The sequence below is a fragment of the Monopterus albus genome, unplaced genomic scaffold, assembly GCF_001952655.1.
Source record: "Monopterus albus unplaced genomic scaffold, M_albus_1.0 scaffold403.1, whole genome shotgun sequence".
In the NCBI taxonomy this organism is placed as follows: domain Eukaryota; kingdom Metazoa; phylum Chordata; class Actinopteri; order Synbranchiformes; family Synbranchidae; genus Monopterus; species Monopterus albus.
In genome coordinates, this window is record NW_018128283.1 from 45666 (window position 1) to 68784 (window position 23119).

General features: G+C 42.2%; 2 protein-coding genes across 5 annotated transcripts in view; one reads left to right on the plus strand and one right to left on the minus strand.

Moving 5' to 3' along the window:
* Positions 1–339: 339 nt before the first annotated feature.
* On the minus strand, positions 340–11179 carry g2e3 (G2/M-phase specific E3 ubiquitin protein ligase). Of its 4 annotated transcripts, none has more exons than XM_020586390.1 (17): positions 10977–11179; positions 10270–10344; positions 9898–9995; positions 9652–9753; positions 9383–9507; positions 8507–8675; positions 7451–7557; positions 7200–7316; positions 6802–6926; positions 6187–6280; positions 5649–5819; positions 5367–5521; positions 3163–3347; positions 2882–3054; positions 1944–1983; positions 1475–1646; positions 340–1366 (listed from the first exon to the last, which is right to left on the minus strand). In XM_020586390.1, exons 2-17 carry the CDS (start codon positions 10325–10327, stop codon positions 1032–1034), a joined length of 2226 nt encoding a protein of 741 aa, XP_020442046.1. In that variant the 5' UTR covers positions 10328–10344; positions 10977–11179; the 3' UTR covers positions 340–1031. The 4 variants fall into 4 exon arrangements, with proteins under 4 accessions (XP_020442046.1, XP_020442047.1, XP_020442048.1 ...); XM_020586391.1 differs by having other exon boundaries at positions 10972–11179; XM_020586392.1 differs by lacking the exon at positions 10977–11179 and adding an exon at positions 10752–10938.
* Positions 11180–13480: 2301 nt separating this feature from the next.
* Positions 13481–23119, plus strand: part of hectd1 (HECT domain containing 1) — a 36991-nt gene continuing 27352 nt past the window's right edge. The window contains exons 1-4 of the mRNA XM_020586362.1: positions 13481–13683; positions 18979–19145; positions 21504–21652; positions 21736–21970. Coding sequence (XP_020442018.1) covers positions 21513–21652; positions 21736–21970 — 375 coding nt within the window. The 5' untranslated portion in view covers positions 13481–13683; positions 18979–19145; positions 21504–21512. The remainder of the gene's footprint in view (positions 13684–18978; positions 19146–21503; positions 21653–21735; positions 21971–23119) is intronic.

Sequence of the window (23119 nt, forward strand, 5' to 3'; positions counted from 1 at the left end):
TCTTTCCTTAGACTGCTGCCCCCGTGATAAGCGGAGGAAAATGGATGGATGGATGCTTAATTTATATTACCCTAAATAGAGTAACCTGAGATTTGCACTGAGCAACACCTTATGTTACTACACTCTTTTGCTGCTAAAATGCTGCTGACCTGAGTAGGTCCCATACATTCTTCTTTATTTGTTCATATTTTTATATTGACTTATACAATTGTGTGTTATATAAATAATGTGTCTCTCTTTTAAGTCGAGAGCTGTTGGAAAAAATTTGCTGTGCTATGCATAATGACAACAAAGATTCTGGACTTGACTTGATATGCTAATTTTATTAAAAACCACCCTGCCACTGTTTTTTTGTCAATGTGTTGAGTTTAATATTTTTATTTTAAAATAAAGGATTAAAAGGTAATTGGTCCAAGTTTGGTGTAATTCAAAGTTATGACCTGAAAATAACCCATTCATAAGTCCTTAAGCATGATATGATGATATGCTAATTTATCCATCAATCAACCCAAAACATGGAGAACTGAATTAGCCACTTGTAAAGTAGTTTTAAAGTACACATTACAAAGTAATTCTGACACTTTAAGGGTTTTTCTAATTTCTGTCAAAGTTTTAAGCAGGAGAAAAACACTGATCTGTTACAGATTTGACTCGTACCTTTCACACTTTGTTCATAAAACAACAAACATAAGCAACAGACACAAAATGAAGCTTTAAAAGAGTATGCACAGTAAAACCTAAAATATCTCTTACAGAAGAGTTATAGGATCAGCACCAGAGTTTTTAAAGGTGAAAACAAAGAATAGCAAGATCATGTCATCATATGGGCAGAGAAAAGGCCTTCAAAACGAAAATGAAGAAGTGTTTAATGCTTTCTGGAGATAAACATAAGGGAAAAGGTCTTAGCTTCATTGTTCTGAACACATCCCGTAACAAGCTGTGTGAAAGGTTTCAAAGTTCATCTTTAAACATGGATCACTAAAAACCTCCTGCAGGTTTTCTGATCGGAAAGAATCCTCCTCTCTCCTCCGCTAACTCTCCATAGAGATGAGGTGCACATGGTGGCTGACAGACTGCTCCATGGAGCTTTTGAAGGCCTGGTAGGTGGAGATGACAGGCAGGAGGAGGTGTTTGGAGCTGGGCTCACTCTGAGGGAACATCCCCCCGTCCCTCCACTCCTCTGACCCAGGTCTGTCCATCTCCCTCTCTCCACCCTCCTCCTGCTGCTGCTCGACTCTTGGTGGGGAGGAGCTGATGGGGTGGAGGAAGGAGATGGAGGGAGGAGGGAGGAGGCCGGCTGCTGGGAGCTCCTCAGCCCCTGTCGCGAAGCGAAGGAGGTCCTGGAGGGAGATGGAGGTCCGCCCAACTTTAGGAGAGGAAACAGGAGAGCAGGAAATAAGGACAGGACAATTTTAGACTGATAAGAGCCTGTTATCAGGAAGTAGTCAGAGCACATTCGTGAAACCTGCTGTACCTTCACACTCGAGCAGGAAGTGTCTCCAGAAGGTGACAACGGGCGTCTCTCTGTTCACTCTCTCCTCCTGCTCAGAGAAGTTGATGACGAAGAGTCGACCAATCGTCTGAGCCGTGAGACAATCTGCTGCTTCACAGAAAACGCTATAGAAGGCGGACGGGAAGAGCTGCACCTGGAGCAGATCACACTGCATTCAGTTTTACATATTTTAGTTTTCAAGAATTTTAATTGTTTGTGTTTACCAATATGTGATCTGGCAACACACTGTGTGGGTCAGAATAACACGTGCAGCAGCACCAGTGCAGCGGTGTGACTCACTGCTGTGTGTTGACCAGTGGTGGACAACAGTGGAAGTCTACAGCACAGACCAATAAGCTAAACCAGGCTCTGGATTCACACATTATAACATAAACTTTACAAAATCACTGGCCTCATCCTTTAATACAGGAAAAAAGCAAACGCAAGTCACCTGATCAAAGACACCCAGAGTCTGCAGGCCTTCCCGAAACCTGGAGGACAAATACATAATAAGGTCAGGGCCGTGTCCTGAAGTCACACAAAACTGTTGTATCAGAGCTACTGACATCACAAAGGGATCAGATTTAGACCAGAGCAGAAGCGAGTGGCTTTTTTTAACACAGAGGGCGCGTCGCCCTACGTCTCCCCCAGATTCACTCCGGTACAGCTCACACCACGAGCATGACACCTGCCCAAGCCCGACCCAAAATGCACCTGTTTCTCGCACAGCCATCCAATACTTTTCAGTCAAAAAATCAGCCAGTGCGAGTTCAAAAACAGAGTCCCTAAAGTACTTTGAAAAGGAAACTGAAAGGTCACGTTGGTGTACTGTATACTTTTATTTAATTGGGCCCATTGACATGTTGGAGTTTACATATGACTTTCTGTGTTATATTCCTACACAGCCCAAAGCGGGAGCAAAGCGAGTGAACAGCTCTGTGAGCCAGGAGAGGAAATTCCCACCGCTTCACACAGCTCATATGCTCTGATTTAGACTGTGTCTGAACACAGGTGAAAGCAGAAAGAAACTGGCTTTGGGGCAAATAAAAGTTCAGGATCATTTGAGCAGAGTAATATTTCGCTTTGTGTGTGTCCCTTTCATTCAGAAAATGGGCGTGGAGCTTTCTAAAATGCTCCAGATGTGTTAGATGTGTATTTTCACCCTGGCTCACAGCAGCACACTGGCCACAAGGAGCTACAGCAGTAAAACAGGCCTAATTAAACTGAATGATGGCTGAATTTGGTTGCAGGGTCCTGGTACACGCTGCCTCACTTTGACTTATTTTTAATTCTACTGTAGAAAACACAGTGTAGATTGAATTATGGAACCGTCTCTGTTCAAATGTCTAAATTTAAAGCATCAGTAAAAACACTCCACTGTCGCTTCACCTCTGCAGAGGCAGCTGCATCCTGGTGATCATTGTGAAGCCGACCACATCCTCCACCAGGGTGTCCCTGTCCTCCAGGCTGCTCACTGGTCGGTTGCAGCCGGCCAGCTCCAGGTACTCCCAGCTCGCCATCATGGCTTCTCTCAGGCTGTCTAAAGATTTGGCCTCTGCAATCTGAAAACAGCCAATCAATCATTCTACCTTTGATTACAAAGAGCCTTTAAGGCTTGTATCAGAGGCTGACAGGTTTATGTTGTAATAACTACGATCAGGCCAACTCACCTGGCTGACTTGGCGGGTGAGGTGTGTGTCGGGAGTCATGTGGGCGAAGGTGAGCGGGCAGTTGGGCGGGTAGTTGAAGAGACACTGGTAGAGAGCGTGAGAGAAGAAGCCAAGACGTGGACCACCGTGGACCAGAGACAGTGCCAGCAGGCAGCCCACATCAAAGTACAGGTCCTCACGCAGAGCTGAGTGCACAACATTTAACAATTAGATTGACAAGCATGTGCAGCTGGCATTGGGTTTAACATGATGAGCAAACAAAACAAACTCAGCAAAGATAAATGTGCTGGTACTTCAGTTCTAGCAACAGAGACGGTAAATATAAAGAGTGATGAACCAGCCCTGACTGCATAAATGTGCAAAAAACCAAGAGAAACAACGGCGAGGTTTACGAAGGCACACGGCATTCACCAAAGGAAAAACACCAGGCCTTTTATTAGTAGTAGCATGATACTTCACTAAGTCGTAATTATAAGTCCTCCATTTTTTCTTTGGTCAGTGTAACGTGCTCCCTTCCAGGCGTTAAGCAGACTCTGCTAATAATTATTTTATTAGCCATGTAAATAAGTTCCTGCACCCGACTCACTGAACTAAACCTTTCGTTCTCTAACTTTGTTTCTTGTTGATGTGACATGCAGTATTATTGTGCTGCATTTGGTCTTGGTAGATATGTGACCTTTGACCCTCTGTTCTTTCTCCCTGAAGCTTGTGGGAAAACGTATTCATTTCTTGTGGCGTTAGCAGCAGGAAGCACTGCTAGTGAAACTGTCTGATGGTGATTGTTACTGTGAAAAATTATTTAGGACAAATACATCCAATCAAAATGTGGACAAACTTCTATGTGTTCAGATTTAAATCTATCACTTTTCTAACCAGATGTTCCTCTTTCAATAATAGTTTCAGAATTTCCAGCTGTGTATAAATCTTAGACAATATTGCAAATTCATTCACCATAGAAGTAGCGTGTGTGTATAACTGCCCTGTTTCAGACTAATGTGCTGCTGTGCACACAGCAGAGCTCTGATTCAGAATAACAGTCAAACTGTTAAGGACAGCTTTAACTATTTTACAGTGGGTACAGAAAGTATTCAGACCCCCTTAAATGTTTCACTCTTTGTTATATTGCAGCCATATGCTAAAATCATTTAAGTTCATTTTTTTCCTCATTAATGTACACACAGCACCCCATATTGACAGAAAAACACAGAATTTTTGACATTTTTGCAGATTTATTAAAAAAGAAAAACTGAAATATCACATGGTCATAAGTATTCAGACCCTTTGCTGTGACACTCATATATTTAACTTAGGTGCTGTCCATTTCTGCTGATCATCCCTGAGATGGTTCTACACCTTCATTTGAGTCCAGCTGTGTTTGATTATACTGATTGAACGTGATTAGGAAAGCCACACACCTGTCTATATAAGACCCTACAGCTCACACTGCATGTCAGAGCAAATGAGAATCATGAGGTCAAAGGAACTGCCTGAAGAGCTCACAGACAGAATTGTGGCAAGGCACAGATCTGGCCAAGGTTACAAAAAAAATTTCTGCTGCACTTAAGGTTCCTAAGAGCACAGTGGCCTCCATAATCCTTAAATGGAAGACGTTTGGGACGACCAGAACCCTTCCTAGAGCTGGCCATCCGGCCAAACTGAGCTATCGGGGGAGAAGAGCCTTGGTGAGAGAGGTACAGAAGAACCCAAAGATGACTGTGGCTGAGCTCCAGAGATGCAGTCGGGAGATGGGAGAAAGTTGTAGAAAGTCAACCATCACTGCAGCCCCCCACCAGTCGGGGCTTTAGGGCAGAGTGGCCGGATCCCCAAATGCAGGTGTGAAAAACTTGTTGCATCATTCCCAAAAAGACTCATGGCTGTATTAGCTCAAAAGGGTGCTTCTACTAAATACTGAGCAAAGGGTCTGAATACTTATGACCATGTGATATTTCAGTTTTTCTTTTTTAATAAATCTGCAAAAATGTCAAACATTCTGTGTTTTTCTGTCAATATGGGGTGCTGTGTGTACATTAATGAGGAAAAAAATGAACTTAAATGATTTTAGCATATGGCTGCAATATAACAAAGAGTGAAACATTTAAGGGGGTCTGAATACTTTCCGTTCCCACTGTACACCAGCCAGACAAACAGAAAGCAGTTATTTGTCTGACTGTAGGATGAATCAAGTATAAACTGTTGATTTGTACCCTGGGAGTTGAGCGCCAGGTTTTTGAATCCCTGTGGACCCTCAAACACCACAGAGTCCTGGATCTGCTGCACCAGCAGCTTCAAGAAGTGTTGCCTGGCTGTGTCGCTGTCCCAGGGGATGCTGGGAAATGCAGTCTGCTGCTCGTCTTTGAACCTGGACAAAGATGACAGACAGATGATGATGTCAGCGAGGAGGCCAAACACAACAGGACTGCAGGAGCAAATCTGTCAATCATACTGAGCCTAGTTGTAAATATGGCTGAAAGGTGTCGACCACTAACCTGACAGACAGAGTGTGTGTGGGGTCGAAGTCGGACCTCCTGACCATGTCCAGGCCGGCTGACAGAGCCAGATTCCTGCTCACCTCCACCTGAACACTGAGGGGACGGAGCTGAAGGGCCAAAGCCTGCAGGAGCTCCTCAGGTGATCCTGATCCAACAGGTAATGATGGTCTGACACACAGAAGGAGAGACAGACCATCAATGACCAGTCCTGCATTCTGTCTGTTCCAGCTGATCATTTACATACCATCTCTGAGCAGAGAGCAAAAACATAATCAGACAAACCAAAGCACAAACAGCAGACAATCACAGACGTCATTAAATAACATCAGACAGGCCAGTGGGCAGAGACATTCTAGTTTTTGTTCTGGATACTCGCCTGATGTGTTTCTTTTGTCTCACCCTAAACACAAACAACATGTTACAGAAACATGTTGTTTCTATAACATAAACATGGATGATGAACCCTGGTGAGCAAACAAGTGACTGGTGTAAAGGCAGCCTCTCTGCAGCCGACAGGTGCGTTAGGTTTGTGTACCTCTTGCCGCTGATGGAGGGGTGGTTAGGAGAGAGGTGGCGTTTGGACAGCAGAGACCTCCTCTGAACCCCCTGAGGAGACGCAACCAGGGAGGCTGGACAAGACAGCAACACGTGGTTCAACAACAACAGTTTGTCTACAGGTGAACGAACACTTTCACAACATTAACTACACACACCCAAAGCATCTGTCAGTACAACAGAGTGGGTTCATACCAGAGAACACACATGTCTGGTTATTCACTAAACTCAATCACGAGGTGGCGTTTCTGTGGATTATTATAACGTTCATCATGCCTCAGCCTTGTCAGTTTGTCAGAGACAGAGAGGAGCAACAGCAGTTCAGTGTCTGACAGACATTCAAAGCTACCAACACCACAGAGGAGCTTCAGTGGGTTTTCAGAACAGGCTGACGTTACCTGTCGATCACCACAGCAGGTGATATGCATTTTATAAATACGTTATAGCCCACAGCTCAGTAAACCCACTGTGGAATCAGCAGAGGCATCGGTGGTCGTCAATCTACTCTTCAGTGTTACTGATAAACAATATGATCAGCTGCCAAAACCACAGTTTTATAAACATGGACTAGAACACAAACTCCAGCCAGTCAGACCTTTGCCATCAGTAGCCTGTGTGCAGTCGGTGCAGGCCCAGTTTCTGGTGTCCAGCTTCAGCTCTGAACACTTCCTGTGAGTCCCTCTGGAGCCACACAGCTGGCAGCAAATCACCTGAAACCACCTGAAGCAAACACAAAACTGCTGCACCTCCATGACAAACTACTGTTAGCTCCACCACAGTAGGACACTAGGCACAGTTCGGCAACATTGGAGATATACAGATATTTTGCTTTAGCCTTTATAGCAAAGTATTTATCTCATGGTTGGATTTTAAGAACATCGCCATCAGTGTGGTCAAATTCCATGATATGTCAGGTATTTCACTTAATGAATAAAAAAAAAAAGAAAACCAATACATGTGGACATTGTATATCTACTCAGACCAAGGTCGTACCCGATCTTGGCTGAGTACGTGCGTCCATTGCTGCAGAGGCAGGTGAGAGCATCACAGCGCTTGTAGACCTCCAGCAGCTCTGCATACGCGTTGGGCTCCAACTCCCACGAGGCATCTCTGCAGGAGGCCCAGACAGAGCAGGTGAGGAACAATAAAGCAAAATACTTGCCTTCCATCGTCTTCTAGCCCCAGTCTGAGACATTATGAGAACACGTGGCAGTGAACGCAGCCTGGACCAGTGAGCACGTTACCTCTCTGGGATGTATATTCCCATCCTCAGCATCTCCTCCTGGAAGTTCTCCTTGTTGTTGCAGAGAGTACATCTGAAGAAGAACAGCCCTGCACTGTGGGCCTGACGCTGACACACACACACACACACACACACACACACACACACACAAACAGGGACAAAGACAAATCAACATTCTTACACTTTGGTACACACCTGGAAATGCACCGTCAAAAAACCTAAATGCTTGTAAACAAATGACTGGAGGTGTGTTGGTGCAGCTCATCCAAATAAAAAACATACTGCGTACATTTGTTTGTTCTTAACCCCTGAAGAATCCAGCCATACGGGTTAGAGCTCAAAATTACTAGTGATGAATTTTAATAGGTTAAATGTTTAGTCTGGAAATTAAGAAAGACATAAGAATAGCTTTCTACTGATGAAGCCAAGGTATCTCCTTCAAAAGATTAAAAAAAGTGAAATGTCACATGATTTGGTTCAAAGTGATGTTATGAGTAGAGCAGCTAATCCTCACACCCAAATGTTCTGCATTTATTAACTGATAAAGAACACAAAGGCAGTTTTCAGTATAAAACTGCTGTTGTTACATTTCAAATAAGCATCAGGGCTGCAGCAGCAATTGTGCACCTTATTGATTAATCAACGATTCATTTTTTGATTGATGACTGAATTATTTTGTTTAATAATTTCCCTCAGCCCAGTGTGATGTTTTCAGATGTCTTTTTCTGACCAACAGTCCCAAAGGCTTTCAGCTTACTTTAAGACAAAGCAAGAGACTAAAACACTTATTCAGTTATGAAAATAGCTGCAGACTTTTCTGTCACTCGACTGATCATTGCAGCCGGACCATCCATCTCAGAGCTCATTAGGGCAGTGGCAGAGCTGCTGTGGATTATCCCAGACCTGCTGATGTTTATAATGTAACAGCCTGTCTACATGCCACCAGATACTGTATACAGACAGACTCTTTGTTGTAATTTAAGTAAACAGATCTCTTTATGTGAAATGTAATCAAATTACTACGTATATTAAAATGAACAATATGCAGTCGCATTACCTGTACACAGTCTCTGTGGAACCAGCTGGCGTGGCAGGACGGACACTTGAGGACGGAGTAGGACAGGACAGGCTCGATGGAGTCCAGACAGACGGAGCAGGACTGAGGCAGGCTGAAGTCAGAGCTCACGGACAGAGACTGAGTGGGACTGTGGTCCAGGCAGTATGACCTGGACATAAACACATCCACCTTCTCACACTCTTACTGTGTTTACACCCAGTGGTCAGTTTATTAGGAACCCGTCTCAGACTAAGTCAGTCTAATCCAATAGTCCTGCAGTAAAACCTCCTTCATGAAGGTGATGGTGTTCAGCTTGTGCTCAGACTGCAGGCTGCAGTTGTGCTGCTGCTGTTGTAGGTTTTGATTTACTGACATCATTTTGTCAGAGATCGAACAACAAATTCTTGGACTTGTGCTCATCGTTGTGTGTGGTCATAACTGCACTGAATTATACACAGAGCTGTTTCTGGTATTGAGTTGACCCTCGGTAATATAAGTGGGGTGGAGTAACAGTGTGTGAACAGCAACTGTTACAATTCAAAAATGCATTTTTACACAGTTCAATATCAAGGTCCCACTTTGTCTTCTAAAGATTCACTTGAACAAATGATGCATTCTTCATGTATGTATGTAATGTATGGTGCAAAATGACAACGATGATGCATACATGACCAAAATTATACTTTACTGCCCTTTGAAGAGTAAACTACTGAGCGTTTATGTAAGAATGAATGAGTGATTTCTGACAGAGGCTTCGTCTTTACCTATCGGGGAGGTCAGAAGTCAGTATCCCAATTCAACATCAACTTTGAAAGAGTCACTCTCAGACACTTTGAACGTTTGAACTGCAGCATGTAACGTGGGCTCAGCACTCACGGGAAGAGTCCGGTAAACTGGAAGATAAACTCCTGTTTTCTCCCGCAGGGGAAGTGGACCATCTTTCTACAGCTTCTGATGCTACAACCGACACAGGCGCCCTTCTTCTTACAGCTGTAACACGTCTGCAACGAACACAGTAAACTCATGGTTAACACACAGTAAGCAAAGGGAGACAACAGACAGAGCACAGCCAGTGAAAGATTTACCTAATCAGCCTTGCTCCATAATTTCTATGTCCTGTGTTTAAGATAAAAACCATCTCTCACCAGTCGCGCTGACCGGCGGATCTCCTGTTTGATGTCATCCACCAAGAAACCAAACACGCCCTCATCCTCCTCTCCACGCTGATAAACTCCAGAAGACGTCAGCTGAAATACAACACAGAGAAATCGGAACTTTTCAAAATGTCACAGACAAAAAAAAAAATCTCCAAAAATTCTCTTAAACCTTGAAAACCACCAATGACTTCAATGTTTTTTTGTAACTATACAGCAGAATAGCCACAGACTTACCAGACAGAAGTAGTGGACAGAGAATTTGTGTTCTTTGAGTGTCACTTTTTCCCCCAACATCGCTGGGTCGTCATCACTGAGTCGGCACAGAGCACAGCCTAAAAACAAACAAACTGTATTTTCTACCTTTGCCATTTATAAACAGAACAAACACAGCTGGGCAGTAACTCCACAAAACATGACCATCTTATCCACTATCAATCACATCTTTAGCTTGACACTGTTGTAAACATATACACTATACAAACTTGTCACATAGCTGCTCTGTATAGCATTCAACTAAACTGTGGAGCAGACATCGGCGACAACAGACAAATATGTAGCACAGTATCATGTGAAAAGCAGTCAGGTTCAGGTGTGTCGATCACTCACAGTCCTCCTGGATGCTGCCAGCATCTGTGACCGGTGACCTCCTCACCTTCTTCTTCATGTCGGTGTGATGAGACCCTGCAGGAGTAGGGTCAGGGGTCAAATCTATCAATACTTTGTTTTTATCATACTATTTCATCACTTATCACCAAAGCACATGGGTCAAAGAAAAGAAAATGTTGCTGCTAGGTCTACCTGTTGCCCCATCCTTACAAACCCAACACAGTCACAAAACTTTATTAAATAATCCAGGAGAGATCCCAAATTTTCCAAACGTACAAAATATGTCAAGCTGAATTCTGGTTAATCATGCAGACATGAAAAATGCAACAGAATGATATTAACCTTGGTATCTAGTTAGTTATTACTTGATAAATAAAGACTAAAATTTACACTTCTGTGCGACTTTTAACCAACAAATGTTTTCGACAAGATCATGTATGTCAATAAATGGAGTCAAGTGAACGAAATACACCTAAATTTACCGTCGAATATATGAACAAATCTTCATCAACACGTAGGTAACTACAAACAATATGTACATGACGTTATCTATAACGTTCCGATATGTCTAAAAAGTACAAAAAGTAAAACGTGCACACAAACACGGCTTCTTTGTAAAGTTAAAGCGGAATATCAGCACATTCCATCTTCAACAAACATAAACACGACAAAATATTATTCAGAAAATGTCCACAAGCCTACTTTACATTCGGATGGTGAGAAATCTCAATTTGCAGCCACTGTATTATCGTGTTGTTCTTGTGTTTAATACTACTACTTCTTTTTCATCTGTTGTTTCATGACGGTTGGCTTGTGTATAATTCTGATGAACTCCGTCGAGTTTAAAATTTCCCTCTTCAAAACAAAAGAGCCACGTTTCCGCTTCCGCTAACTCTTCTTCGTCGAGATTTTCAATGTGGCCTCCGCTTTGATCATTTAGCGCCACCTGGAGGTCGGCCGTTTAGTAGGCAATTCGCCATGTTGGTAAGTGGTGAGGAGGCAGCGGTTTTATTTACTACCCAGTTTTTAAAAATCTAGCATGTGAACACCACGTGGTCAAAATTAATGCAACATATTCTGAATTATAGGTTCTTAAATTTTTACACACTTTGGACACAGCTTCATAAAAGCTGCTATTAGGATGCAGATGTGGTTTTAAATGTAACTGGCTTAATGTAGAGATGGTCAGAATAATAACTTGAAAAGTGACACCTCCATATTAATCCTGTTCAGTGTCACAGAGTCGCCCTGGTTCAGTTTAACCGTGGACATTGTACTTGCTTGAAACTAAATTTCCTCTATTCTGTAAATAAAACATTATTTAAATGGAGTTGTATGCTGTTATTTATTATTATTACCATGGGCATTAGGCAACATAGAAACACAAGCTTTGCTGGCGTTGGTGGCTGCAGGTAGAGCCACATGTGGTTGAGTATCTTCCTCCATCTTACCCCTACCTGTGTTTAGCAGCTACTAAAAGACAACAGTGACCAAGACAGTACAATAATATAAACCCAGATCATTCAGATTTAAGGTGTTCACAGCATGAAGCCAAAACGACTGGATTCACCAGCCTTGGCAACGTAGCAATGCACCTTCATTCTGCTGTGTGGTGTGTTTACATGTTGTTATATGTATATTTTTGTTGTGGCTATTGTATAACATTTTAAAAAGACTTGTAGTCAGCATGATGAGGTTAATTAATTTATTATGAAGGTATTTTTAAAATGTCACACCATCAGTTTTCCAAGTGCCTTATGACTTTTTCTGTTGTTCACTGACATTAATTAATAATTTAATTGTTAGTATTACTTATGTCTTTGTTGTTTTGTATATGCACTTCTTTATAGTAGAAAATTGTTATTGTTTACTTGTGTCAGAAACCCTTTCTGCAACCCATGGCAACCCAACATGTGTCCTTCTTGATGACTTATAGCCCGACTGATCTATAAATAACAACACAATTTATTAACCATAATAAAGCCATTAATTACAGCTTGTGCATGATGAGAAAGTGGTCCCCAAGCCTTATACACTCATCAACCATTCTGTTTTCAGTATAAATATGCAAAAGATAAAACAAACCAACATAAAAACATACAATTTTGAAAAATAAACTACATTTCTAAAGGAGCTAACTATTATTATAGGCACATCTGATCAAAATGTTTTGAAGCAGCAGCAGCTAATGAACCTGAAATACCTATTTTATTTTTGATTTTCAAAATGAGCATTATGAAACAGTTTTTATAATCAGCTGGTGATTTTTTTACATTGTTAAAACCAACCAATTTCTTCTTTTTCACTGTACCGCCTTTATCATATTGGTTATAATAAAAACTAGAGAAATGCATTTCTTGTCGAAAATTTGTGTGGATGCTGATATGCTGAAGGATCGCCCTGAAAATGCCTGACATCAATTGCTGAAACAGCTGAAGGATGAGAAGAAATGGCTGAAGTTCTTTGTTGAAATAGCTGAAGGATGACATGCAGTGCTGAACAACTGTACATTTAGATACCACAACAGTATTTGTAGCTGAAAGTATGCAGTAGGAGTTATTAAGCGCCAAAAATGTTGAAAAAAAGCTGAATTTCTTAAAAAGTATGGTTATTAAAAAATAAATATAAACAGAAATGTCCTTAAAACGCTGAACATTTAGATACCACAATGGTGTTTGTAGCTGAAAGTATGCTGAAGTTATTAAGATGTTAACATTTTGCCCATTCATTTGAATGGGGCAAAATTTGATGAAAAAAGCTGAATATTTTAAAAAGTATACATTTTACAAACAAGAAAAATACAAGCAAGCATGTCCTTAAAAAGCTAAACATTTTGATATCTGAATGGCTTTTGTAGCTGAAGAAATTAGGTGACAAAAACAGATGGAAGAACCCAGAATAATAAAAAATAAATGCCAGGATAACGTGGATGCTTCACAGCATTCTGTATGACAAGGATTATGGTCAGACAATTCTACTGTATAAACTGTGTCCTAACCAAAAACACAATTCGCTAAAAATGGATGGAAGGTCCCAGAATAATAATGAATAAAGAACCGGAAAACATACAATACAATAAAAAATATTCTATTCTTATCATAAAACTATTTCTGACCAGCTTGATTGCAATGCTTTTTGTTTGCCACCAAAACCTTCGGTTGTTGGGGTAAATAGTATTTCCGAGCTCGGTGTGAGTCCCTGAACGCGACACGCTCAGTTCTCCATTTCAGTTGGCTCCGCTGTTTATTGCCTGCTCACCGTCCACTCTGACCTTTTCTCTCCCGATCACAAGAAATGAAAACGCCTTGATTCGACCTCAGACATCAGCGACACATACAGCACTTTACGTTTCAGCTGGTCCCAGAAGATCATTATTCATACCTGTGCTGACTGTTTCTGTGCCGAAAATCAACGGTGAGTGCTTCTTCCCCACAGGACCCCGCAACACTGGATCCCCTGGCGGGGTCTCTGGAGGTGTGTTTGCGAGGCTGAGCTGCGGCCTCTCGGCTCTCCCAGAACTCGAGCCCCGCGGTTCATGGTTGAAGTCTGAGGCCACGTATATAGTTAGCTTAATAAGTGGACATTAATGACAGACCTAAAGTACATAAACTGCTAACCTTTGTGTATATTGGTGAGACGCCTCAGTACCTCGAGTTTTAAATAGGTAAGAATAGCGTTTTTATGAATATTTATTTCAGCTAGCGTTTATGTTAGCTGATGTGGTGCTAACCGGCTAACAGGAGTCAGCTCTGCGGGATTCGTTGTTTTATATATTTATAAGCTAAATAACAAGCAGATATCTAACTTTATTTAAGATTGTTTGGTTCTTGGGTATATGTTTGTGATATTTTCTGGGAGTTAGTTTGTTTTTCGGGTCTGACAGCATCGTAGATATTAAGAAGAGCCACGTTAGCCAGTAAAGGTAACAGCTAACAGTTAACTTAATGCTTAAAAATGGCAGCAACTAAGTGTAATTGGCCTTCTAAACCCGGCTGGACAGCTGTCTGCGAGGCCTAACGTCGCCAGTAACATGTCCCTGCCATATCCTCTTATGTTTCTTTGTGTCCGATGAAATAAGAGGGCTTCTTTTGCCCCGGCCAGATGATGAAACCCGGTGTCATATACAGCTAACCTTGTCATATGGCTGAACCTTGTCGTTTCCCCAGGTTACTCATAACAACTCTGGCCGAGTTTTCCACTTTATATAAGTCACAAAACAAAGGAGGTTTGTTCCAGTAGTTCAGGGAAACATGGAAAATACTTGATTTCACTGTTTATACAACGCTGCGGCCGATTTTTTTGTTCTTATTGTTGACTAATGTATAACTTGATCAGGTTGCCCTAACAATCTCACCATTAGGTCCGCTCAGCAGCTGTTCGAGAGCTTTCTGTCATCACAGCAGATGGAGTTGCCCGGTTATTGTGAAACTGTAGGTCAGATGTGTAACAACACATCCACATTGGCTTAAAAGTAACACTTTTTGAACAACTTTATCCAGATATTATTTGTGGTTAAAAGGTTACATGTACTTCTTATGTCTGAGGTGTCACCTTGTTAATTTAGTTCACTTACCTGAAGAGAGAGATTTTACAGTGACCCAGTAAAGGAGGAAATCTTTACATTTAATCACTTGATTTGTTTACCAAACATTTTAGTTACTTTCTACTGTACCAAGCCTATAGTTTTTGTCTGTATGAGTGATAAATTAAAATATCCACCTCTCTCCCGATATTGTTAATTGTAAGGTTGAATCAGACCGAAATAATTAGCAAATTAATATTTAATAAATATAATCACTAGTTGCAGCCTTACACCTGATATTCCGTAACTTGAAAAGCTAAAACGAGTAGTTGATTTGTTAACTTACTAGTGAACTTGTCAACAGATTAAATGATTTGAGACATTTTTCGACCAAGAAAGCCTGACATTTGTTGTTGTTATTGTCATATATGGCAGAATATATTTGGTTCTCACTTTTGACTTGAGGAAGTTGTGATGGTCATTTTTCCTGTTTTCTTGCAGTTATAGTCCAAATGACTACTCCTGTCTCGGGAGAGGCACATCCTCAGTGCCCAGTTTTTGTAGCATACTGAAGTCTTAAATATCAGCTGAGTTTTGTCACTAAAACTGAGAACAATGAAACTTAAATGGATTAATTGTTGTTTTTGTTTTGTTTTTTATTAAATTTTTTTAAGAAAAAATGTCAAATGCTGTCCAGCTGTTATATCACACTAACTGAGCATCTTTGGCTTTTGGACTGTTGGTGAGAAAGAACAGAACATCTGGAGATGTCACATTGGCCTTGAGGAAACTATAATGGACTTTTTTTTTTTTGTTACATTTTATGAACAGTTGATAAACGATATTGGCAGATGAATCCGTAACGAAGATAATCGTTAGTTAGAGCACAAAATGCATCAGTGTTAAATGCGGATCAAACACCAACATCTGTATGAGATTTCTGGCTAAAGAAAAGGCTGCTTTAATCAGAAGCTGTGGAATCGGGTCTGAGATTTGGTGTAGTTCAGTCACGAATGTGAAAGTGCTGTTTGTGGTTGACACTCAGTCCTTACTGACTAATCCCATCATTAGATTACAGATGTAAACTCTGAGTCTGCGTAGTCCCTGCAGCTATCAGTGTCTGAGCTCAGTTGTGATTGAATGTACAGTATCTGAGAAGCCTGTATTGTAAAATGATGTCTGCTGTTGTGTTGTGAGAAAGAAAAAGAAAGTGTGTTTCTGCTCCTGCTGCAGATCAGTGACCTCAGTCTGGATTTAGAAAGTGGCTTCAGGGACTGTGAGAGGTTAAAGGGGAGAAGGCCAGACCCTGTGACCGGCTGCCTGCTGTGGTCGCCCCGAGCCTGAGGGGGTACGGGGGAGGACGGTTGTGATGATTAATCTGTTAATACGAGGATCTGTGTCAGTGCAGGCAGACAGGCTTCAAATTAGACCCTAATCAACTTAGCTTGCAGTCATCCGACTCCCAGCATGCCATGCTGCAGTGCTATTCCCCGGACACAGCTGCTGCCGTGCTCACAGACACCAGAAAGCTCAAGATTAAACCCAAAGGGCAGAGGCACACCAAGCCGGTGGTCGGCCATCGGTGAGTGTCTGCACTACATGGTGTGTCCTGCACTTTTGGTGCTAGTCGGTCCCAGTCAGTGGCTTTTTGACTGATTTGATGTGATGAATCGCCGTATGTCCATTGGGCCTTGTCCATGAGAGGGAGCCCACTCTGATTGGTTATTTAGCGAATCAGTGCACGAGAAGAGAATGGTTTGGGAAAGCCCCTTCAGCCTGTCGCTGTAGCGTCCATGATTTCACCAATTTAGTGCGGTTTCTCTTCGTTTTTCACCTCCACGACCTCCTTTCTTCTTCCACAAACAAAAGACGGCAGCGTCACTTGCAGCTTCTTATCAGACGTATTCCCAATTAGAAGCACCTGTAAACAGCAGCTGTGTTAAATGAAAGCTGCTTTGTTCATTTCTTGTATTTTGTCTAGCTCTTCTTCCCTCCCTTTCTGAATGGCGAATACAGATACCACAACCTACTGGTAGGGGAGTTATTGCTGTCACACAGGTGCAGAACATACGTGCTAGTTGGCTGTTGGCGCTAGTCTGTGGTGTATTCAAGTGTCACTTTTTCAACCCGACTGGCCCAGACAAAGCCGAGGTGAGGTGATGCAGTGCTCGTCCTTGGTCGCTGCTTGGTGTGGCTCTGCCCTAAGGGAAATGGGGAAAAATCGATGTAGTTTTTGGGTGCCTGCTTGATATACTGAAGTCTTTAAGAGCGCACTATAAAATTATGTAGAAGGCAAGTAGTTTGTCTTGTTTTACATCTCTTTGTGGTTGTTTTGGCTGCTGCTGTAGTTTTTTAACTGAACTCTGTGACTTTCAAACAAGAAATATTAAGTAATTTCACACCAGGGACCGCTGACTCCTCTGGCCCCTGGGCCTGTGCCCTGTTGGCCTGTTCAGTGATCCACACATGGGTCCAGGGCACAGGAATTATGTTATTAACCTTTATTGTTATGTAATCTAGGAGAAACAGAGAAAGTGTTGTCATAAATGTCATTAAATTCATGTTCTTAATGTGCCCAAATAATTATAGATGTTACTGTTTTTGGTTGTTTTATTGTTTGTCATAGAAATTTTGATTTGACCTGGTGGACAATACAAAAACCCTGATAAAGCACAAACAGAGTTCAGCATCGTTTTGTCGGGCAGCCTGCCAAAGCATGTTCCTCCACCCAAAAAGATTTTTCACATTTTCATACTGGGCCAGGTGATGTTGAAATGTCTGCAGCTGGGTTTGAAAGTAGATTTTTAAAAAAGTCACATTTAACAGATACATGTGATGAACTGGAAGATGTGGTTGTAAAGAGCCTGGAAATGTACCTGTTCATTGTGCCATTGTTGTGAAGCACCTTGTGCAGAATTCAGTGTGGTGTTTTAAATAATGATCAGTCATATTAGTTATCAGGAAATTAAGTGCTGACGGTTTAGACAAACATCTTTCTCTGTTTTCAGCTTTTCCAGTGTCTTTCTCTGTTTTATATTGCACTAAACTGAATATAATGAAGTTGTGAACCGTTGGTTGGACAAAATAAAACATATAAGAGGTCACCTCAGAGTTTTGGAAGCTGTGATGGCCATTTTTACCACCTGGCAGAATATTGACTAATGGGAAAATTACTCATCAGGTTAGTCAATGCCTTGTGTTTAGTTCTGCAGAGCACTGGACGTTGGCTTAAATCACTTTACTATATAGTTTAATGATGTTTCTCTGACAGTGGACTCTCTGATCCTGCTGCCTCTGACAGCTGAGCACTGGCTTCTCATATCCAGGTGCATCAGATTTGCATATTGGCAGCTTTCGGTCAATCTTTTCTGTGAGTGCTGAGCACCTAAAACTGTCCTCAAATGTTCAGTACATGTTGTTCGATCTGGTGAGTTGCTTTCTTCAGTTTGTTACTGCTGTGAACTCAAAAAAGTCTCAGAACAGAAATCCTCCAGTATCACTTCTGTTCTTTGGGAATATTCTGGTTTCCCAGAAAGTAATGGCGGCAGAGTGGTGGATCAGACCAAAACTGCTTGCCCTGTATAAACATCATCCAAAAATGATCTTCAGCCCTGCATAAATGAGCATGATTGTAAAAAAAATGCAAGCTGAGGTTGTGCAGGAATTAGACCCTTCTCTCTATAAATTGCTGCAGTTGTCAAGAAATTATCTACTGCCTTGCATAAACCAGATAAAGTGATGCCATCCAGGAACTACCCACTGCCCTGTCTAAACAAACTACAGTCAGGCAGGAATTATCTGCTGCCCTTCACAAACCAGCACAAGTACAGTCATCCAGGACTTATCCAGAGCTTGTCATAAAGAAGGTATAATTGCCCAGGAATTATACATTTCTCTGTATGAACCACCTGCTGTCACTCTGTATAAAGTGATGCAGTTGTCCAGGAATTATGCAATGCCTTTTATAAACAGACATTAACTATAGTTGTTAAACAGTTATCCACTTCCCATTTAAATGACTGCAGTCATCCAGGAATTACCTGGTACCATTTTATAAACAAGCATATGTAAGAGTCACCCAGGAATTATCCCCTGGCCTGCACAAGCAAGTACACATTAATTTTATTTGAGTTCCTTTATAGATTAGGTCCTGCTCTGTAGTGTCACTTCTGTTCTTTTGTTTGCAGGTGAAGAGACTACATGTCTCAGAAGCCCCTGTGAGAGCAGCTGAGTTCTTCCTTGCCCTTGTTTGCTTTCTTCCTCCGTCCGGTTGGTTGGATGATTCCCAGGCAGCGACAGAACTGTGAGCAGTGATTGGGCGCTGACCCACACCGGGTAGCCAACGGGGAGCCAGGTGAGAGCTCAGGGGCTGAGGACAGAGCGCTTATGAGAGTTTGTTTAAAGGAGAAGGCTCATGACTTTTTGTTTTTTGATTAGGATTTAACATGTCTATGTTTTTGTGCACACACCCAGTCCAGAGACCAACATGTTGCTCTGTGCAGTGAGGAGCTGGTGGAGCAGAGACCAGTGACTCGGTCTCACTGCAGACGCTGTACAGACTGATGGTGGCTCACAGCCTGTGGAGCCATTTGTTGAACTAGGAGCATTATTGATAAAATGCTCTTATTTCTACTTCTACCAAAAATAGACTAAAATCATTCTGAGAATGTTTGGCTAGGTACAGTAGGGTGCTGTCAGAAGCTTGATGAATACACATTTTATGACCAGGTAATGCATCAAACCAGGGTCCAAGGGTTCACGTTTTCTTGTATATTCCTATATGTTCATACTCGGGTTCAGACTCTGTCCCAAACACTGTAAATTTCTCAAATAACTTGCATCTAAAGTCAGGAGGTGGTATATGTAGCACAACTGTGTAAACAGCCGCGTGTCTGAGCACGCTCAGTGGCCTCACAGGAGTCACAGAGACCATGAAAGTCGTCACTGTTATTAGTCTGTGGAGCTGTTTACAGATAAACACAGAGTCCATATTTAATGTAATAAAGAAACATGGGACACAGTGCAGCGATGTGGCTCACTGCTGTGTATAGCAGGGTTTGGACAACAGTGGAGGTCTACGGCACAGAGAGGGAAGATGTATCAGGCCGTGGAAACGCAAACAACTAGGGATGCGCTGATACCAGTACTGGGTCCTATGCCACTCTTTAGTACTGTACTTGCTACTCGTAATAGTCCCGATACTACGCGCCAGTGGCAGCGTTATGTTAACCTCACGCTGGCTGAGCTGCTTTTAGGCGGTGGAGAAGAATTTCGGTGCTTTGTAGATATTTTAAGATAAGTGATGACGACAAAAGTAAAGCCGCCTGTGAGCTCTGCTGCTCTGTTCTGTCTCTGTGACAGGGAGGGATGAGCGTGTCTGTGAGCGTGCACACAAGTGGACAAGGTACACTATTTAGTATTTTATTGTGACAATGCTCTGTGTAACACAACCGAGCAGCAGTGAGGAGGGTAAATCATCGCACACCTGTTGAACGGCGGAGTCTGATGATCTGTGTGTTCGACAGCGAGTTGAGTCTGTGGACATGGAGGCTGCGACTAGCGGCTCCTCTGCAGCAGAGCAGGTGCGAGTCCAGCAGAGAGGAAGCCACAGACCACAGCCAGTTTAAGGGACGGACATGCGCCCTCGTTAAGTTACACAGTTAAATTATCCGCTGTGATGTTATGGGCTCCCAAACTTGCCATTCTTGGCAGCGTAGTGATATAATTTCATCCTAACAGAGGGTCACACTCCTGTAAAGGCTAAACACCACTGTGTTACAGTCTGTTATGTAGCAGGATAATACTCAAAGGTAATCGGTAAAATACTCGGATGCAAGTACTCGCCCTCAGTCTGAAAAAGTGGCATCGGTGCATCCCTACAAATAACAATGGTCATTGGGGGACATTCAGTGTTTTGGTCTTTACATGGGATTTGTTGGCAGTAACAGAAGTCTAGAAAATCACCTTTAGTTAACATCAGGGCAGTTTAAACCAGTGTGTCACTAGATGGTCACAGGAAGAGAAAAAGAAGCCAGTTTTACTTTATGAAACTGAGACTTTCAGTTCTTCATACTTGTAAAAATCCTTTAAATGGCACAGACGGGTCAAGGTGCTTGCAGCTCACTTCTGTGTTGCACTGGGGTTGTATGTGAGTGACAACAAACCTGAAGTGAAAAATCAGTTTCATCTTTTTGATTTTAATAATAAAAAAAATAACAAGAATGAGCAGGTCACAGATTAACATGACTGTTGGAAAATAAATCTCTAATTTCACCTTTATATTTGTTTTTATTTTTAAATTCCATTTTAATCAGCTCTGTATTGTAGTGTTTACATTTTGTTCATGTGTCCAAAGGTTCTTTACTGTTTCTGGTTTTTAATTTTGTACATTGCCAGCTCTTCAGGAGTAACTTCTGTTTTTAAAAAGTACCTTTTCCAGTGAATGGAGTATTCCTTGTTTTCAGAAGTAAATTATTTATTAAAGCTTCTAATCTATTTATGAACAAATGTTTACATGTGCAAAAGATTCAAATTGGAAGCTCTGTAGGCATGATGCTAGCTACTGTTGGTAGTTTTTCAAATGCTGCCAGGAGATTAGAACAGCTGGATAACTAATGAGCTCAGAGTGTAAAAGAAAATTATTGCGTAGTGTAGCGAAGCTTCATACTGCTGTTAAGCTGGGCGGAGTTAGTGAAGTCTGTTGTCCCTGCAGGCAGCCATCATGGCCGACGTGGACCCAGACACCCTGCTGGAGTGGCTGCAGATGGGTCAGGGCGATGAGCGGGACATGCAGCTCATTGCTCTGGAGCAGCTCTGCATGCTGCTGCTCATGTCGGACAACGTCGACCGCTGCTTCGAGACGTGAGTTTTCGTTTTTCTGTCCGCCAGCAGTCAGCAGATCAGAGGTTGGCGAACTCTGCTATGACCGACTCTTTGTGTTCCAGGTGTCCTCCTCGCACGTTCCTCCCAGCGCTCTGTAAGATCTTCCTGGATGAGAGCGCCCCAGACAATGTGCTGGAGGTTACGGCCCGAGCCATCACCTACTACCTGGATGTGTCGGCAGAGTGCACCCGTAGGATCGTGGGAGTGGACGGAGCCATCAAGGCACTGTGTAACCGGCTGGTGGTGGTGGAGCTCAATAACAGGACCAGCAGAGACCTGGCCGAACAGTGTGTCAAGGTAGGAGATGGCTGTAATTACACCGCAGGGGCTGTCGGCACAGAGTCAGAATAAGCATCTCTGTTATTTGCATGGGACTGATGGGGGCTTATGTGTTTGACTTGGCTCAGTGAGCAACTGTCTGTTGTATGTAATGCGTAACAGTAAGTCACAGTTCAACGCTTTACACAACTAGGTTATTTTACAAGCATTGTTGTAGCCTGAAAGTAGTGAACGCACATCCTGAGAAGCAGCAATCTTCAAGGAAACGGGAACACAGTGTGTATAGAAGCTGCCCTCCAATAACCGTGGAATTCAGCAGCAGCTCTTTGACAATACACCTCCATTATGAAGATGTCATGTCAGAATGTCATTGTTGTAACATGCGAGCTTTTTTTAAATGTGGTCTTAGACAAGTTTCCTGGCAAGTCATGTTTATTTGTATAACACACTTTCATGTGCAAAGGCAATTCAAACACAGTGCACACAAATAGATGACACATTAAAATCATAGAGAACACATTAGAATGCAAAGTAGATTAAAACATTAAACGCAACACATTTACATGACATGCCGGTGTAGATACCTAGAGCCTTCAGTGTAGCTGTGGCAGACTGGATTCTCACTGTTCTCATTCCACTGTGTACCCCCTTACTTCAGTCTTCCCTGGACTTACCTTGGAGTAAAAGCAGACTGTTGGCTTCATTTATCTGTTAGTGATGATATAACATCTTTCAGACAGAGGAGATTCTGACGTCAAAGCTTTGTGGAGACATGACAGGACATTTACAGAAAGAGCCAGAGTTTTCATGTTGGAGGTTTGTAGAGTGTGATTTGAAAATGTTGCAATTAGGAGGAAAAGGAGTGTAATGTGTTCTTTCATTTGCATTTGTCTCAGTGTGTGCATGCACGCTTATTTCTAGTATTTATCCACTGGTGTTATAATCTCTTTCAATACAAATGGTGTGCTTGGCAGACACTAGCTAAGGGGTTAGCATGAGTTGTGAAAAGACACGGTCTGAGCTTTAAACTTTAGAGACAAACCACTGGTCTAGAGATCCTTAACATAACTCCTCCCCCTGACACTGTAATGCTATAAGTCCCAGAGCGCACAGAGCTCTGTGCCTACGTTTGTTTTTAGGGGCACTCGTGAGACTGAGCACAGATGA

What these genes read in the sequence shown, in the direction of transcription:
- g2e3 (XM_020586390.1), bottom strand. Translation starts at nt 10,327, where the DNA reads ATGAAGAAGAAGGTGAGGAGGTCACCGGTCACAGATGCTGGCAGCATC. An exon ending in ACAGGCTACTGATGGCAAAG is followed by an intron (nt 6,281 to 6,801) that starts GTCTGACTGGCT and finishes TGTCTTGTCCAG; the next exon opens with CCTCCCTGGTTGCGTCTCCT. An exon ending in CCCTCCATCAGCGGCAAGAG is followed by an intron (nt 5,820 to 6,186) that starts GTACACAAACCT and finishes TCTGTGTGTCAG; the next exon opens with ACCATCATTACCTGTTGGAT.